This window comes from Stegastes partitus, unplaced genomic scaffold (assembly GCF_000690725.1).
Source record: "Stegastes partitus isolate 25-593 unplaced genomic scaffold, Stegastes_partitus-1.0.2 Scaffold196, whole genome shotgun sequence".
NCBI lineage: Eukaryota > Metazoa > Chordata > Actinopteri > Pomacentridae > Stegastes > Stegastes partitus.
Genome location: NW_007577927.1, coordinates 519,737 through 537,376, shown reverse-complemented (window position 1 = coordinate 537,376; position 17,640 = coordinate 519,737). Strand labels below are relative to the sequence as shown.

Below are 17,640 nucleotides of genomic sequence, written 5' to 3'. Positions count from 1 at the left end.
CAGATATTCAGTAATTACTGATTTTTATCAGCTTTTCTTTCCTACCTTTTAAAGAGAAGTTTGTATTTATTTTATCGTTCATTCATGTTTAGTTCTTATATTTTGTCAAAGGACTGTAGGTTAAAATCAGCCTGACGGCTCATACTTGCACATTTATATAAATTAATGTTTTTGTCTTCAGAATGATCATTTAGTTTGTGAGGTGCAGCAGTCTGAACGAGTTGTCCTGTTTAGCCTCCTCAGTGGGCCAGTTATCTGTTAAAACATGCTGCACAAATACAGACCGGTGGCTTGACTGAAAATCCTTCAATAGCTTTTTGTCAAATTAGTGTTTCCGAGGTCAACAATGAACTTTTCCACTCAGATAAATCTGAACGGGAGAATAACCGGATCATAACACAACACTAACTAAACGGTTAAATCCAGAAGACGTGTGTGCAGCTGTACGTCTCCACTACTGCTGATTTTTGCAAAACAAAGATAAAAACACTCCTGAAACAACATCTGCACCAGAGGCTGACAGATGTTTGCTCCCACAATCAGGCGGCAACAACCACAAACGAGTGCAAACAGTTTATTGAGTCTTTTGGACAAAATGCATCCTGCTGCCACCAAGAAAAATACTTTAGTCCATCACTCCAAACGTTTCAGCCGTCTGCAGCTGCTCAGGATGTATTTACACGAAGCACATTTACACCAGTCGTATCAAAAGCCAGCACAGAAGAGCTGCCCGTCCGGTTCCACTCCAGTGTTTTCCTGGATGCTCTGAAACGGGCCACGGAACCGCAGACGTAAAGACAAGAACAGCATTAGTTCTAGGTTACTCAGATGTAGAGCTGCAACACTTGGAGGTTAATCAATCAGTTTCCTCTTGAATCTCCACACGTTAAACTGAGCTGCATGTCTTTAGTGTGACAGAACCTGTCACGGCATCACTTTGGGCTGAGACCTGACGGAGGGACTTTAGAAACAAACCAACTGAGAATAGAAACGGCAGATTCATCAGTTATAAAAATAATCGATTCCTTTGTTATCGATCCTCCGCTGCAGGGAGGGTTTCTCCCAGACGGGTCGACTAGTGGGTCTTCAGTTTGTCCCCGAACAGCGTCATCAGCAGTCCGTACAGGAAGCCGCCGGCGAGGATGAGCGCCGTGCTGGAGGCGGGGCCGAAGCACAGCAGCGCCCCCAGCGCGTAGAGCAGCAGCAGCAGCAGCAGGGTCCGGTAGCTGGCCAGCGGCCGGAGACTCAGCCTCGGCCGCCGGCTCTTCTCCACCGTCTGCCGCGACATCGGGCTCTGCTTCAGTCTGGAGTTGGACTCGGGATCCGTCAGGTAGTGGCGGCCGAGGCGACCCAGGAAGTCCGGACGCGAGCAGAGGGCCTCCATGTGACCTCCGAACTGTAGAGAGCAGAGAGAAGAAGAAGACATCACCACAAGTCCTGTAACATCTCCACAAGTCCAGCAGCAACTTCCACAAACCTTAAGATTTGTTTCCTGAACACTTTTCAGCGTCATCATGCTCCTAAATCTGAGCACTCAGCTCAACGTAGGGAAAAGAAAACACAACTAAAGGCACAAAAACACTATTTTCAACGATCGATCGGGACCACGATGCTGATCACTATCATTCTGATCAATAATCCTGGATCCACCAGGACACAAACAGCCCTCATACATGCTAATATTTCTCAGTGGCTTCTAACAGCAGCAGACATTATGAGGTCCAACACCTGTGCCCTCACCCTGTCGTTGAGCAGAGAGGAGATCTGGTAGAACAGCCTGACCAGCAGGGCGTTCTCGTAGCTCCTGATGGGCTGCAGCTCCGGGTCTCCTTGGTACTGGACGTCAAACCTGCGCAGCCCGTTTATGATCTGCAGAAACACACAACCACAGTTGAGCTGATCCTTGGCTCTGCTGCGTGACGTCCCACTTCAGGACCAAACACCCACCTGTCTCCGGCCCAGGTCGGTCAGGATGAGTCCGTTCTCGCTCTGGATGCAGTCAGGCAGCTGTTTGCAGTTTCCGTCGTCCTGAGAGGAGCCCAGGTTGGATATGAGCTGAGTCAGCTGGCCCTGGTTCAGCTGCAGGACAAGATCAACACACTGAGTCAACCTGTGTTTAAAACTGGACCATTTAAAGACATTGTGTTCACTAATCTGACCTTGAAGATTTGACACAGGTTCTCCAGAGCTCTGTCCAGGAACTCGTGGGTCTTCTTCAGACACTCTCCGCTCTCCTCCGGCTCGGCGCCTGGAAACGTGTTGTTGAGCTCAGAGGAGCCGAGTCCGAACCAGGACAGGAAGGAGTTGTTGGCCGCCACCTCGCTGGAGTGGTCCGATATCCTCTTGGCCGTCTGTCTGGCTTGTGCGATGATCTGGATCAACTTCATGATCTGCAGGACGAGCAGAGGAACTGAGACCTGGACCGAGACGGCAGAAGTACGATGAAGCTCTAGTTAATAGACTCACTGCTCCTCTGAGCTCGGTGCCAAACATCTGCTTGTACTGACAGTCCTGGCCCTCCAGCGAGTAGACGTGACTCTTCACCCTGAACACCATGTCCGTCACCACTCGCTGCCGTGACGACAGGTAGCTGCCTCCCTGGCCCGGCGTCAGGTAGCCGCGGGGCTGCCGGTGGTGGAGGACGTGTTCGGGCTCCAGAAACAGCTGCTCTCCTGCACAAAGAGGGTCGACGTACACAACATTCAACCTCCACAGAAATGACGCGGCAGCAGATAACAACGGTCTCACAAGTCGTGGTCTACGGCTTCGGTCTGCACCTTTCTGGATCATTTCTGCCAGGTTTGGCTGAGCGAAGACTTTGGCCACCCTGAACACCATCAGGGCGTTTTTGGCGTTGACCAGATCGGTCCGTACGGCTCGGTTTAGAAACACCTGGAACAGCTTTGTGTACATGAGCAGGTTCTCCTGGACGAAGGACTCCCTGCAGGAGAGCAAAGTGGCATCAGCAACAGGGTCTACGTAACACCTGGACTAATCATTGAGCAGACTGCGTTTGTAAGGAAAAGACAAAGCCAGCAGACCCACCACTTGTCAGGTACGGTTCTGTTTTCCGTTCTGCTCTGTTCGGGCTGGGCGTTGGTCTTCTCTCCGGTGTACCTCCACGGCTGGATGTAGCTCAGCCACGTCTCCAACACCTGAACAGAGGCGACACAGTCCCTCATGAAACTACATGATGACTCTGAGGCTGCTCTTTAAGTCAGACTTGTGTAAAATTAAAACCTCTAACTCCTGAAGTTCAGCCTGTAACAGCGCGTTAACTGGTTTTCTGGTTATGTCTGAGCAGATACTGGTGTAATTACAGGTCTTGTGCTTCATGAGCAGCCTTGTTTCAGCCATCAGATCAAAGTATTTCTCTGGTAGAATATCAGTTGGACTGTGTAACAACATTCATGAATCCACCGAACACACGTCGTCCTTATTGGACATCTGGTGGAGAATGTGGCCGCTGTGGTCTCAGCATCGTGGACCGTTCTGTTAAAGCTCCACACATGATCTTTGTCTAACAGAGAAACGCAGCCCGACCCGGTCTCTCAGCACAGCGTGAGCCACATGCATTCACTGAAAGCTAAGCGTAGCTCCGGTGAGTCGTACCGCTCTGAAGGAGGCGTCCAGAGGCCAGTGGCCGAAGCAGTGCTGGAGGAACAGGTAGAGCTTCTGCTGCACAAAGCGCTGCACCACCACTCTACAGGGGGAACAGAGAAGGTACATGGAAATAACATCAGAAATCACACGACAGTAATGTCTTCAAACTGAGGTATATTTAAATACACACTTCCTGCTTTTGCTGTGTTGTCCTTTCAACAGAGGGCTGCAGAGCTAAATTCAATTAATTAAAGAATCACCCCGAATACCAACAGCAGATTTACTGATAAGTTGAGCCACTCAGTCAGAAGCTCCTTAACTCTGCATTAATCCTAGCTCCACCCCTTCTACATGCTTATGGTTTGTATTTATATACTTTTTTATCATCGTTTTTTTCTTGCATCCTAACTTGGTCCTCTACCAGCACCATTATTATTAGCTGTGCTGCTCTATCAGCTTTGAAGCTCACTCATTAATATTCCTCAGGTTCATTCCTCTAAACTCTTCCGACTTTCTGCCCCTGACTTGTCCTTCAGCACTGATAAAACCCAAACGAGTCATATGACAAACGTGCAGCTCCATCGAGAACGGCGTCTTTTGGTGGTGATTTGTTTTTACAAAATTCATATAAAAACTGTGTTTAAACTGAAATGGATGTGAAGCCAAACCCAGCCGTCTTTAGAAATCTGTAGAGACTTTATTCAAAGTTTAAACAGGTCAAAAGGTTTCGAGTATCGTTCCTCTAAATCAGTGTTTTATGGTTTTCAGGCAGTCGCTGTTTAAAGTTTTGTGAATTTCTTTAAAAATCCAGATCTTTCCTTCAGCTACAGCAGGACACACCAACTGGCACAATATGTACAGGTTCTATCTATCTGATGCTAGCGGTGCCTCCGTATTAGCATCTAGCAGCTTTAAGTGACCGCTCAGCCCAACGCTGGAGACCAGAAAGAAGCCACGCTGGCCATAAAGAGCAGGACAACGCCTCATGATTGGATGAATGTGGGGTGTAAACCTCTTGAACTCCTCCAGAGGGCTGGTGTGGGTGTGGGAGTGGGCCGACGGCGAGGACGACAGCTGCTCCGGCTTCAGGCTGTTGGAGAAGGCGTGCAGATGTTTGACCAGGAGCCGGACCACCAGCACGTGCTCCTCCGTCGGGCTGAAGGGCTCCTGGAAAACAAACCGGTCACCACAGAGCTCGGCAGACCTACAGCACCACCTTCATCATCATCAGCATCAGCATCAGCATCATCATCATCTCAGGCAGCTCCCAGCTTCAACAGGCAGCCAATCACTATGCATCCCAGTCCCAAAGCAGCCAGGAGCGCTTTCTAGAGCACAGAGGTCCCTCACCGACACGTCTGCAGGTCTCCAGATGTGGCTTCAATGTGAGCAGCAACAGACTGCTGCAGATGCTCAACATCAGCTCCAGGTTCATTGGAGCATGTTGTGTGGTCACTTGGTTTATCTGCTCCACGTGAACCAGGTTGATCCAGTATTTCTGGCAGCAGAATCATTTCAGGAGGAAAAAAACAAAACGAGCCCAAATGACTCCATTTACTGCATACAGGAGCTTTTTTTATGCTGATTTTGAATTTGTTTTGGCTCATAAAGCTGCAGCAGATCAGGTACTTCTGGTTCACTGGAGATCTGCTCGTGTGTGAAATGTTCTTTATTTATTCTACTTTCCGGCTCAGGGGGCAGAACCACTAAACAGGGACCTCCAAAGCAACAAATACTCACCTTCATTTAGGACTGTGTTATTTAGATATTTTCATTATGACAGTCTTGGGGATTTCTTAAAATGCAGATTTCCACTTTAACAGACAAACAATTAAAACCAGGACCTCTGTGCTCTAGAACTTGCTCCACCTAAAGCGAAGCTGCTCTGTTTGCTCTTCTGGATAACAAACATCACCTCTGAAGTCGGTTTGTAGATTATTTTAGGCAACAAGTTCTGACAAATCACAGTTTTTCTTCTTCTTCTCTAATGAAGCTTGCTCAGGCTGTAGTAGTATCTTTTGCTTTATAGAAAGAAGCACTCAACCACATGAACAACGAGCACAGCGCAAAATAACAACAACAACAACAACAAAAGCATGCATTAAAAACAAACAAACAAAAAGACAGAACCACACCCAAACCAATTAAAAACATTAATGACTAAACACAAATCAGCCCAAAGCTTTAACTTCCACAGCTTCATTCCTGGATTTCTCGTCAAGGATACTTCTCTGCAGGATCTCACAGTCACAACGGGATTTTTATGTAAAAATAAAGCCGATATATTCAATTAATCCTCAGATTATGAGAGCGAGGAATCAAACAGCGCTGCCTTAATGGAAACGTGGACAATCGCCGTCTTTGAACAGTCAGCTGAGAGTTCATTTAGAAGTCAGCGGATCTAAATTTAGGCTTCATGCTGCACATCTCCAGCCTGCCGTGTTAGAAAAGCTAAGACTCTTCACATGGATGTGCCAAAGCAGGAAGACATGCCAGCTCGTGTCTGGCTGCAGGGAGAGAAGTAGCCTTGACTGAGCTTGAACTGACGGAGCTTTACCTCCAGGAGGAACGGGGGCGAATGAAAAGGTAAAAGTACTTGGTAGGTGTGGAGGGTCCCAGAGCCTGGTGGGGCGTAGGGTTGGTACGGCATGCTGGACATACTGAGGCGGTACTGCAGCAGCGCCAGCTGTTCACCCGCAACCACCAGGAGGGAGAGGAAGATGAGGAAGAGGGAAGACAACGACAGGAGGTGGAGAAGGACGAACGACAGCGGAGACAGGAGGAGGGAGGAAGAGGAGGCAGGAGGAAGGCAGATGTGAGAACAGGAGGCAGCAGCAAGAGGAGAGAGTGCAACCAGACAGGAACAGTCAGGAGGAAACAGGAGCAGAAACAGGAGAGGAGACAAACAGAGATCAGATGTTGGCCGTGGGAACACAACGCTTCAGCCTCCAGGGGGCGACCAAGAGGCTTGTCAAGGTGAAGGAAGGGGTTAATGGAGCAGGGACGGGAGTCGTCGCAGTAACGTCGAGTTAACGTCAGACAGCGTTCAGGAGAAAACATCAAGCAGGGAGTCGGCTGCTTAGTTCAGATCATACAGTCGTCCTCAGATGGATTCATCCCCGTTCATTAAAGAAAAGACAAAACTCACAACAGTCACTCAAATAACTAGAAACTGACAAAAGCAGTTTGCTAAATTATAATTTAGTGAAATAAGACTTTGCAACTGTCCTGGACCAATGAGAGGCCTTTGCTGATGAGCAGTGGTCCAGAACACCTGTCAACAGGTGCACAAGTCTGACTGAGAGTTACAGAAACACCTGATTGGCTCAGAGGGTTGTTCAGCTAGATAGTAGTTCATGGGTCCCATCAGGCTGGTTTGATTGTTTTTCAATATTTCTGTTGAACCACGATTCCAAACCAACGTCATGATGTTCATTACATTTTTACTTATTATTACTTTCGTCAGTTTCAGCTTATTCCAGTGACTACTTTTGTTTTCCTTCTTCAATGGGAGGCTGTGAACACATGTGAGGACGACTGTATGTACAACAGAAGGAGAACAAATACGAGACTCTTAATCTGGAGCAACCACGAGTGGAAAACACTGCATCAACACTCGGGCTGGGCTCCAACATCCAAACTAACAAACTACAACCATACACAGAAAAAGACTTGCTGGGTCTGTCGGATGCAGCGTCCAGAACTAGCTGGACGTCCGACTACAGCAGTCCCACTGGGCAGCGGGTTTCTGTGAAAGTTAAAAACAAGCCTGAAAGACGCACAGAGAGCTGCGATAACTCCCATCCCTGCTGTTTACAACATGAACAGAGCGAACCCAAGACTTTTAACAACTAATATTCAAGTTTCTCTACTGGGACATCACAGGTCAGTCTAGTTGTCGTGTTCTCTCTGAACAGGATGGACACACAACACAACACGGTTAGCAATCGGCCGATATGTTGGTGTTTTCTGGGGTCAATGTCGACTATCAGTCATTGATGTACATTAACGGGAAAACTACTGTTCTGTCACTTTCATTTTCCATCAAGGCTCAGATCCTGAAGCATCGTTTCTTCTGTGGCTGCTTCCTAACTTAGCTGTTAGCCGCTAGCATAGCCTTAGCCACTATGAAAGCAGCTAACATCCTGATTCGTGGAGATGGTTTGTGCTTCTTGTTCAGTTTTTGTGGGTTGTTTCTCCGCTGGAGAGACATGTCTGTTGGCTAAACCAGGTTGTTTAAGTCAATCTGACTTTAGACAGATGCTACGCTGCTCCACAGGCCTGACAGCTAGCCTCTTGGAGCTAGCATGTTAGAGCTAGCCTCTTGGAGCTAGCATGTTAGAGCTAGCCTCTTGGAGCTAGCATTAGCCTTCAGTAGAACAAGTTCCAGCTGCACTGATAGGGAAGCATTTTATGAATTAAACCAATAATTGGGGGGAAAAAAAGCAGGATATCGGCCGATTGCTAAACACAGTAGGTGCACACAGCGGTTAACGTGGTTTAAAGTGTGAACATTATAAACAGGAGGTCAACACTCAGCATGTCACCAACAAACCACTGCTTCCTCTGCAGACTCAGAGCTGGAAGAACCACAGTCGTCTTTTAGTTTTCCTGCTCTCGCATGGCGGTAACTCAACACTTTATGGATCTGAAATGCTTTCACCATGTCTTGATGTTCTGTAGTCCTGGGAAACAGACGCCAGGTTGAGCATTAATTATAAAACCAGCCTGAAACACCATGACTTCAGATGTTAAAGCAGACGACAGCTCTGCTCTATGAACAGTGAGGAAGCAGCGTTGTTGGGTGATGATGTCGGCTTTAGTGTGAACAGGTTAAAGAAACACCAGCAGAGAGTGTCATCGCGTTAAATACATTATATTAAACCATTTGATCTTGGTCTAAATTCTCCAATAAGAGACTGAAGACAGGATAGGAACCAGTTTAAGTGACAGTTTGTATGTGAGCATATGCAGCTGTAACCATCACATCACTGCAGGTAAACCTGAGGGAGACATACTGTGATTCTGCCCCAAAAGCTCCACTTATTATCACACTTTTAGACCAAATCCATAAAGAAAAACGTGGCACCAGACAGCTGCCTCAGAGAGCTTTGTACTGACGAGAACTGAGGCTGTTTTAAAGGCAAAGAAGTTTTGTTTTAGTTCGCTGCACTTTGAATAAAGTTACAAACACTAAAGGTGGACCAGCACAGATCAGCTGCTGGCGTCAAAACTTAGAAAAACACAAACTCAATCAAGAAACGCTGTCGAGAAGCTTTTATTCATGTGTCCGTTTTTCTCTTTTGGTGCCGATTGGCTGTTAATGGGGACATGTGACCAATTGGATCGTTGTGTGGGCGGGGCTACAGCTAGTGGGAGGAGCCACATCATAAAGATTGTGATAATTTGATCCAGTCGACATCAAGTCAACTGAAAACTCAAATGAAAACTATTTCTGTTGTCTGGTGTTTTTCAGCTCATCCTGACTTTCTGTTTAGTTTCTAAGATGTTTCCGCCGTCAGGACCACCTTGTCATCACCGTGAACCTCTGATGACGTCCGGCGGTCCTGCAGGAGCTTCACCGATTCATCGACAGTGGCGTCAGTCTGACTCTCTGCTGGTGTTTGACATGAAACCACAAAACAACAACAACAACACACCAGCTACACAAACCAACCCCGTGTCGACATGCAGCATGCGGCGGACGTGAAAAGAAGCAAAAGCACTACTACCAGGAACATGCCAGATCCCTCAAAGCTCTACTCTGCAGGAACCATCAGGGTATAAACGCTAAGAAGGGATGCAGCTCAAATATAAACCAGAAACTCCCAGAGGTTTGGATCCTCGCTGTGCGTTCACACTGCAGCGGCCGAAACAACCGCTCAGCTGACTGGTGCTGCTCCGTCATGAAGCAGCGGAGGAGCTTCCTGCAGCGTGAACACACAAACGAGGCTCAAGTTGTCCTTAAATACTGATTAAACAAAGACACTTGTCCAATCAAAGAGGCTCAGCACTAAAGCCAAACTGGTGGATGATTTTCTCCACGTAAAGCTGATGGACGACTTCACCGTCGCCTGCTCGGGGAAGGAAACTCTGTTGAAACGGTTTCAGAGCAGGTGACAACAGGTAAAGCTTCCAACTAGCACAGGCTCCTCCTCCCCCCGACCCGAGACAGGATGAGGCGGTGGAGGATGGAGGGAGGGAGGGAGGGAGGATCGGTGGTCAACAGCCAGTCAACAGCCAGCCGTGCGATGCTGCAGCGGGAGACGGGAGGAGGGAGGAGGAGGTCTTACCTTTACCTGAGGAGACTGCAGCTTCTGGTACATCTCCAGGGAGTAGTGATGGAGCCAGACCTCCACGAACATCTGCACACACACGTCAGGTGTTAGCTTCTCCACATCTCACTCAATAAAACCACCACAGGTCAAACCATGTATCAAAAAAAACAACTGACTAAAAGCTCGTTTCAACATGTTTTCAAGCAAAACTGTCTCTAAAATGTGTTTTCTTCTGCCTGTGACAGTGAGTCTGTCTGCTGAGGTCCACGCTAACTTCTACACGTTTTACTGCAGAATAACTTCATAAGGTGCAGATACACGTTTTGTTCTTTTCTGGTACTTAAAGGTGGAAAAAGTCAGCTCCTGTCTTCAATAATGAAGCTCGTTAATGGCAGCATGAACGTGCACATCACTGCTGAAACAAACCCAAACATTTGTTCTTTAACTTCAGTGAGAAATGTTCATCTTCACACATATTGAAGCTTGACTTTGAGATGAGTCGCAGCTCAGAGCCACGGATGCTAACACAGGTGGTTTTACTGAAGCTTCACATGCATCTCACCTGCAGCAGCGTCTCGGACCTCCAGATCTCCTGAGCCGCTGGGTCGGCGTTCACCGACGGCTGGTGGAAGATGTGGTGCTTCAGGAGGCTGGGGCTGTGGACACCATAGCCGGCGAAGGAGCCGCTGGAGGACCTGTGGGCGACAGAACACCACCTTTAACTCTCACGCTGAGCCTCGGCTGTTCGGTTTCACTCCTCTCCCACCGCCGCCGTGGTCATCACCTGGGCGAAGGAGCGGTGACGGAGCCTCTGGAGTCGGAGAACGGAGACGGAGGAACGCTGCCCTCGCTGGGGAGGAAATACTTCAGGTAGGTGTCCACCAGGACGAAGTAGGCGCTGTCGGTGGAGCTGCCATGCTGGCCTGGAGGGTAGCTCTGGAACCAGAGGAGGAACTGATCAGGTCTACGTGTGAGAGACAGCGTGGCAGCTGATTTTACCGACGACTGCTTAGACGGCGTTAATTAGCCCCAAACATCTTAAACTGTTGGTTAGATTTGAGGAAGTTTGTTCCCTTTAAAAAGCATCTTAAGCCTCATTGACTCTGTGTTCTCATTACTTCTAATGTGATTATTTGTCTTCCTATCAGTGGGTTTGCTGATGCTCTCTGTGCAGCTCTCTGCGCCTTTATGCTGTTTAAATAACTCATGTTTTCACCAAAGCACCAAACACGGTGCATCAGGACAGTTTGGGGCTTCCAGACGTCGTGGCATCCGCTACAGATTCAGGTTTGCACCACATGTAATAAAAACAGAGGAGGTGACATCTGCCAGCAGGTTTAAAGGTTCTCGTTGTGGCTGCAGGAAACTCAACAAAATGCAAAAGAGGGAAAAAAAAAACTCCTTAAAGTGCAAAAGCAAGAAAAAATGGTTTACAAAAAAAACAAAAAAACAACAACAACTGTCATTCAGTCGTTTTTTTAGGTCCTCGGCCTTTACGAGGGAACCCCGTTTCTTGTCAACATTTGAAAGTTCAGTGAATAAGTTTCACAGTTGTCAAGACAAACTCACCTTTGGCGTGATGAGACAGCAGGCGAAGTTGAACATGAAGAACTCAAACGGATCTGCGGAACATTAAGGAACAACTAATCCCAACAACAAGGTCGGTCCAGTGTTGTGAACCCGTCCTACAGTCAGACTTCTGGCTCCAACTGTTCATATCTAGTACCTAAAACCGACCCACAACGCTGTATATAACAGCAAAATACTGAAAATCATACGGTTTTAATGCACATTTTGTAGATAACCCAAAAAATGAACCTACTAGTTCATACTGGCCTCTCTCCAGCTGTCAGGGACGTTTGTCGACGTATGTTTGGAAGTAAAAGGTTGAGCCAAGAGATGGCGGTGTCAACCGCTAGCTTAGCGCTTGAAGGATACTGAGGGCGATGTTCAGGGTCAGCAGGCCGGACAGAGGAAACTGCAGCTTTTTGTGGAACAGAGGGCAGTCGGGCAGAACTCCCTCCTGGATGCAGGCCTTCACCGGACCCTGGCGGGACGCAGAGGACCAGAAATCAGGCTCAGAACCAGCTTGTAAATGCACCGTATTTACATTTAGACTGACAGAGCTGAAATTGGCTGTTAAACCAGCCTGGACAGTTTGTTGATCAGGTTTTCATTCAGTTGGAGCAAATATTAACCCTTCTGAAGTCGAATAAGGATCAGAAAGGCTTTTTTAAATCTGTGAGGTTGGTGTAAAACATGAGCTCTGATCTGAACCTGCATCGACTCAGAAACACGTTAACTCACATGAGGAGCTTCTGCGCGATTTAATGACAGAACCAGCGTTAATAAAACTGATCAGACACTTCCAGGCGACTGTGCTTCCTAAACGTTCACGTCTTGATGGACATTCTTACCGGCAGGTAGTTGACGGGGATCTCATATTTGTACTCCTCTGCCTGAAGCTTATACACGAGTTTCATCATTGGGCCGCTGAAAAATGAGATTTTAATCCAGTAAAAACAGAATTAGTTGACAGCTGGTGATGTGAATGAATCCAGGTGTGATAACGGAGGGAACCTGCGGCTACCTGGGGTTCAGGAACTCCATGGCGATGTTGTACTCGTTGCTCCGTGAGTGAAGGAGTCGCAGGTTCCAGCCGGCGATGATGCCGTCCAGGCTGCCGAACACGCTCTCCACCAGCCAGGGGAAGATCAGGTGCAGCTCCTGATGTACACAAACAAACAAACAAACGCTGGGACACATGCTCTGCCTGTGGTGACGGCACTGAAACAACACACAGGGTCAGAGGAAGACAAACACTGAGTAAACAATGGCTGGAGTCAGCTGAAGCTTCGTCTGTATTATCTACTAATGGAAGGAGCCTCTGACTTCTAAACACAGTGTAAGAGATGCAGAATTAAACAAACCCAGCAAGGTCAGGTGAATAAACTGAAATAAAGAGCAACAGAGAACAGATAAGGTCACAAAACTCTGGTTAATGCTGTCAGATCCACATCCATCCACGTTGGGTTCATTCATAACAAATCAATCAAGTTCCTGCTGTTCAGCTTTCTCTCTGTGGAGACGCTCACGTGGATCCTGCTGCCGTCTGATGCTGCAGGAGTTCAAATAAAAACCCCTCAATAGCTGGAAGCAACAAACCAAACAGAGGTTCTGCGTCTAGCAGCTCAGCTGTCTGATGTGAAGACAAGCCGTTAGATCCTGACCCACTATAATCTGCTCTCTGCGTCCAAGATCATTTCTAATTATCTGAATTTAATGGATCCTGCTGCAGGTGTTTAACAAACTGAAAAACTCCATCCAGCAACTTCAGCTCTGTGTAACGTCTCAAGGGGGAAACAGACTGATTAAAGTCATAATTGATGAGTATTATTATTATTATTTAAGCTGTTGGTGTCTGTTTTTAGAGCAGTAAAGCTTTTTTTCATTGTGTGGCCTGAAACATGTGAATATTTAGAGCAAAGTGAGCAGGAAAGGTTTTGCTCTCTGCTGGTTTTAGATGAGTGTTGGAGCTGAAATGTGGGAAAAACCTTCCCTAAATCACTTGCAATGTGAATGTTTGACATGTTAACAGACGTCAGCGCAACTTTTACAGAAAAGTGATGCACAGTCAGATGTGTTCAGGCCCACTGCACCACATCAGGAGCTACAGCCAGCGATTACAATGGAGCTACACATCAACCGTCATCCTGCTGCTCCGACTGAACAGCTGCTCACAGACGGAGCCTCGCCTGTCTGCGGAGACACCAGCGCAACAATCGTTCATTACAGCGGCCCTGGTGCTCTGATCACGTGAACAGACAAACGGTCCGGTCGTCCGAGTGAATTCAACCTTTGTGCATCTATTTCCAAATCACAGGACAAAGTTCACATTCCTCCGTGGAGACGGCAGCGAGACTGAAAGTGAGACGCAGCTGTTTGAAAGTCCAGCCGTCCACGGTGACGAATGAGTTCAGCAACACTCAGCAGCAAGTCAGTCTGCAGGGTTTAAATCTGCTGGTGTTTCTGTCCAAAGAATTTAAAACACACTCATGAAAATCGTCTTAATGTTAACACAGCTGCTGCAGAGGACTGAAGACCACATGAGTCACAACACTGATGATTTATAGCCACACGGGAAGCACAGTTTAATAGCGTTAACCCTTAGGAGGACGTTGGACAGTCAACACTCTGAGAGCGATCAGGTCTAAAATCATTCAAAACGCAAACGTATGTCTGTGACTCTCAGCTATCTATAAAACCACATTCAAAGCTCTACAACGCATCATTTAAATTAATCTAACAAGCGACTTAAGTGCATTTAAATTTACAGCCACAACACTTGTTTACAGTTTCAAACTAGTTTGTAAAGCAGAAAACAACAAATTTTCTCAGTAGCAGGAGAAACTCTGAAAAACTTGTGACTTTCTGTCGGTGCAGGACATAAAAACGGTCTGTGACACACTTATAACACATTTAATGTAACTTAAAGTCACGTTAAAAGGCAATTAACTGCATCTCGATAGTCTTCTAGTGTGTTCTGCTACATCTACAGTATTAATGTCATTTATAAAGTGTTTTAGGTTTCAGAAATGTCTATCAACGTCCCTGTAACCCTAATCTGCATAAAGATAGAAAACTAAACAGAAGTTTTCAAGATCTTCAGACACATTATAAGACTGTTTAACACTTTACTCTGCACTGTAAGACTTCTAAAGCCCAGATTAGTGTGAAACTGTTGTGATGAGTGCACCAATCACTAAACTTCAGGAACATGGATATTACACGTGAACAAACCCTTAAAGAGGAGTCCTTCCTCAGGTGTGAGCTGATGCTGTGACACTACCTCATATCTGTAGACTACGATCAGTCATCTGAACAAACATTGCTTTAAAAAGGAAAGGGTGGGGAGGGAGCGGCGACGGTACCTTCGCCGGATATTCGTCGATGATCTTCACCAGGTCTTGGCATCGCTGTAGCAGAGGTTTGGTGGTCGAATCCGCTTTGAGGTTGGCCTGGAACGACATCGCACCGCGTGAATCAGATCAGTCAGTGGGTCATAGAAGAGAAAGTTCATCCATCAACATTTAACTAGAGATCTGGTGTAAAGCAGCACAAGATCACTGCAGCAGAACTTGAGTTTAAAACAAGCACGCTGAGGTTACACCCAAACACTTTAGAGCCATTTTTTCTGCATATTCCAGTCTGAGCTTCACACAGAGACAGAAAACACACACATACAGTCATCACAGTGCTGCTGAACCAGAGTTTAGCACAAAACAGTGATTAAATACAGACTCAGGTGAAGAATGGATGCCAGTAAGACCTGGAGCCACGTTGTTCTGGGTTAGAAACAGTAAAAACTGACCAGGAGGAAGCTGGGCTGCTGTAGGGTCGGAGCAGCCATTCTGCTTCGGCACGTCCACCTGGATGCACCTGGGGCAGGTAAACACACAGCTTTAGAACATCCTCAGGTGGAGGGAGACACAGCGGAGCTCGACAAAGCTCGTGTTAGCGGGATGATGAGTGTGTGCAGTGATAATCCGACCACAATGCCTCCCATCGAGCGGAAAAGCTGCAGTCAGCCGGTGGAGCACGCAGCTAGCTTAGCTAGCAGGCGGCGGCTAACTAACTTAGCAAGCCGGCGGAGCGAGCTGAAAACCCGGCAGGGACCGCGGCGAAGAACCGAGAGGCACAGCGACACGGACACAGAGAATATTTCGAGCTTTCCTCACCGTCTCTCCGGACAGTTCGTTCAGATTTACGGCTGTTTGAGCGACAACCGCGTTTCCATCAGTTTCAGTTCAAACAGCAGAGAGCGGAGCCGCGCTTTCTTCTTCGGTGGTGTCGGACTGCAGCAGCGCGATGATGACGTCATGCCGCGTACTGACACCTGCAGGAGGAGCCGCGCTACTGCAGCCTGCCATCAAAATACTGCTTTCTGTTCAAGTATCATACTTCTAAGGTTTATTCCAACCAAAACATCACTTCCTGTTCAAGTACCAAAGGGTCATTCCACCAAAAAGTACTTCCCAACTAACAAATTGTGGTAAAAATAAAATAAAATAAAATAAAATAAAATAAAATAAAATACTGTTTTCTAACAAATGAGTTGTGGTGTCAAGGTTTATTCCACCCAAATATTACCTTGTAACACAAGTTCAGGTGTTTCAGGCTCATCCTGCTCAGTAAACTACTTCTGTCCGAGTACTTAAAGTTTTAAACGTTTATTCTACCAACATACTACTTCCTGTCCAAGTACTAAAACTTGATTCTGGTATTTTCTAACAAACAAGTCATAGTTTTAAAGGTTTGTTCCACTTAAAAGTCTACTCTTTGTTCAATGATTTATAGTTTTAAAGGTTTATTCCAACCAAGTTATAATTTTAAATATTTACTTCACCCATATATGACTTTCTGGCCAAGTACTCAAGATTTATTCTACTATAAAAGTACTTTCTAACCAACAAATTGGGCTCTTAAAGTTTTTTTCCATCCAATATACTACTTTTCTAACATATGAGTTATGATTTTAAAGTTTTATTCCACCAAAAAGCAACTGTTTACTAACAAATTATGGTTTTAAAGGGTTGTTCTACCCAAAATACCACCTTTAGTCCAAATACATGAAGTTTTAAAGGTTCATTCCAATCAAAATAGAACTGCTATCAAATAAGTTAAGGTTTTAAAGGTTTGTTCAATTCAAAACATTAGTTTTAAATGTGTATTCTACTTCCAAACTTCCTCTATACTACCTTCGATCCAAATACTAAAGTTTTATTTCAGTGCATTCTAATTAAAAAGTTATGATTTTAAAGGCTTATTCCACCAAAACACTACTTTCTATCCAACAAGTTAAATATTAAGTTGGGCTTAAGATGTATTACACCAGAATTCTCCTCTCTGTCCAAGTATTTATTGCTTTAAATATTTATTACACCAATTTATTACACTAGATTTGAGGGCTAATCCACCGGTAGTCGTTTTAAATGAACAAGCAGCCGTCCTGAAGGTTTATTATTTGATTATTGTTCTTATTATCATAGTTGTGGATAATGAAGCAGCTCCACATTCTCCACAAGCAGAAATATTGCATCAAAAACCAACATTTTCAACCCCAGAACCCCTCTGAGACCAACAGCTTCTGCTCATATCACAGATTTTGAGTTAAGTTGTACAAAGACAATAAAACACTTTGTTGTTTTTATTTGTTTTATTAGTTTGAGGCTTTATTCACAAACAGTAAAGTCGGATCTTCATCTCCAAACTTATCAGAGTTGTGAAGTTAAAAAAACACACACAGGTTTATAGAAACAGACAGAAGTCACTAAATTTTACTGGATAAAGCAAGAAAACTATCAAAAATAGAGTTCTTTCATATACATGTGTGTGACTGAGCTTCACGGCTTCATGTGCGCCTTCATGGACAAACTTAAATACACGTTTCAGTGAAGCAGTAAATCAGACAAATTAACTTATACATCACATATATATATATACTGAGTTCACGTCATGGCGGTTATAGAAGGCTGGAATATATCATTTGGGTAGAAAACGGACAAACTGTACAAGAAGAGAAGATTTTAGTTATTTCTGGTCAGTTTCCTACTTTATGGCTCTAAGCCAAGAAACAGAAACTTTAAAACCTCTAAAAACTCACTTTCTAATCTTTAAACACATAATAACGCTTCGTTTCACACATTTTATCAGAATCTCCTAAAAATCAGCTCGTTTTCACTCCAAATTACAAAAATAC

The 17,640-nt window shown here is 45.7% G+C and overlaps 1 protein-coding gene across 4 annotated transcripts; it reads right to left on the bottom strand.

The window, feature by feature from the left end:
• Positions 1–558: 558 nt before the first annotated feature.
• On the bottom strand, positions 559–15,840 carry smpd4 (sphingomyelin phosphodiesterase 4). 4 transcript variants are annotated; one of them, XM_008280483.1, is made up of 20 exons: positions 15,620–15,840; positions 15,253–15,320; positions 14,813–14,899; positions 12,472–12,608; positions 12,299–12,374; positions 11,820–11,928; positions 11,451–11,503; positions 10,666–10,817; positions 10,444–10,576; positions 9,897–9,968; positions 6,200–6,289; positions 4,616–4,770; positions 3,613–3,703; positions 3,046–3,155; positions 2,778–2,941; positions 2,467–2,672; positions 2,160–2,390; positions 1,948–2,079; positions 1,741–1,869; positions 559–1,396 (listed from the first exon to the last, which is right to left on the bottom strand). In XM_008280483.1, exons 2-20 carry the CDS (start codon positions 15,289–15,291, stop codon positions 1,076–1,078), a joined length of 2,487 nt encoding a protein of 828 aa, XP_008278705.1. In that variant the 5' UTR covers positions 15,292–15,320; positions 15,620–15,840; the 3' UTR covers positions 559–1,075. The 4 variants fall into 4 exon arrangements, with proteins under 4 accessions (XP_008278705.1, XP_008278706.1, XP_008278707.1 ...); XM_008280484.1 differs by having other exon boundaries at positions 9,903–9,968; XM_008280485.1 differs by lacking the exon at positions 6,200–6,289.
• Positions 15,841–17,640: the final 1,800 nt, after the last annotated feature.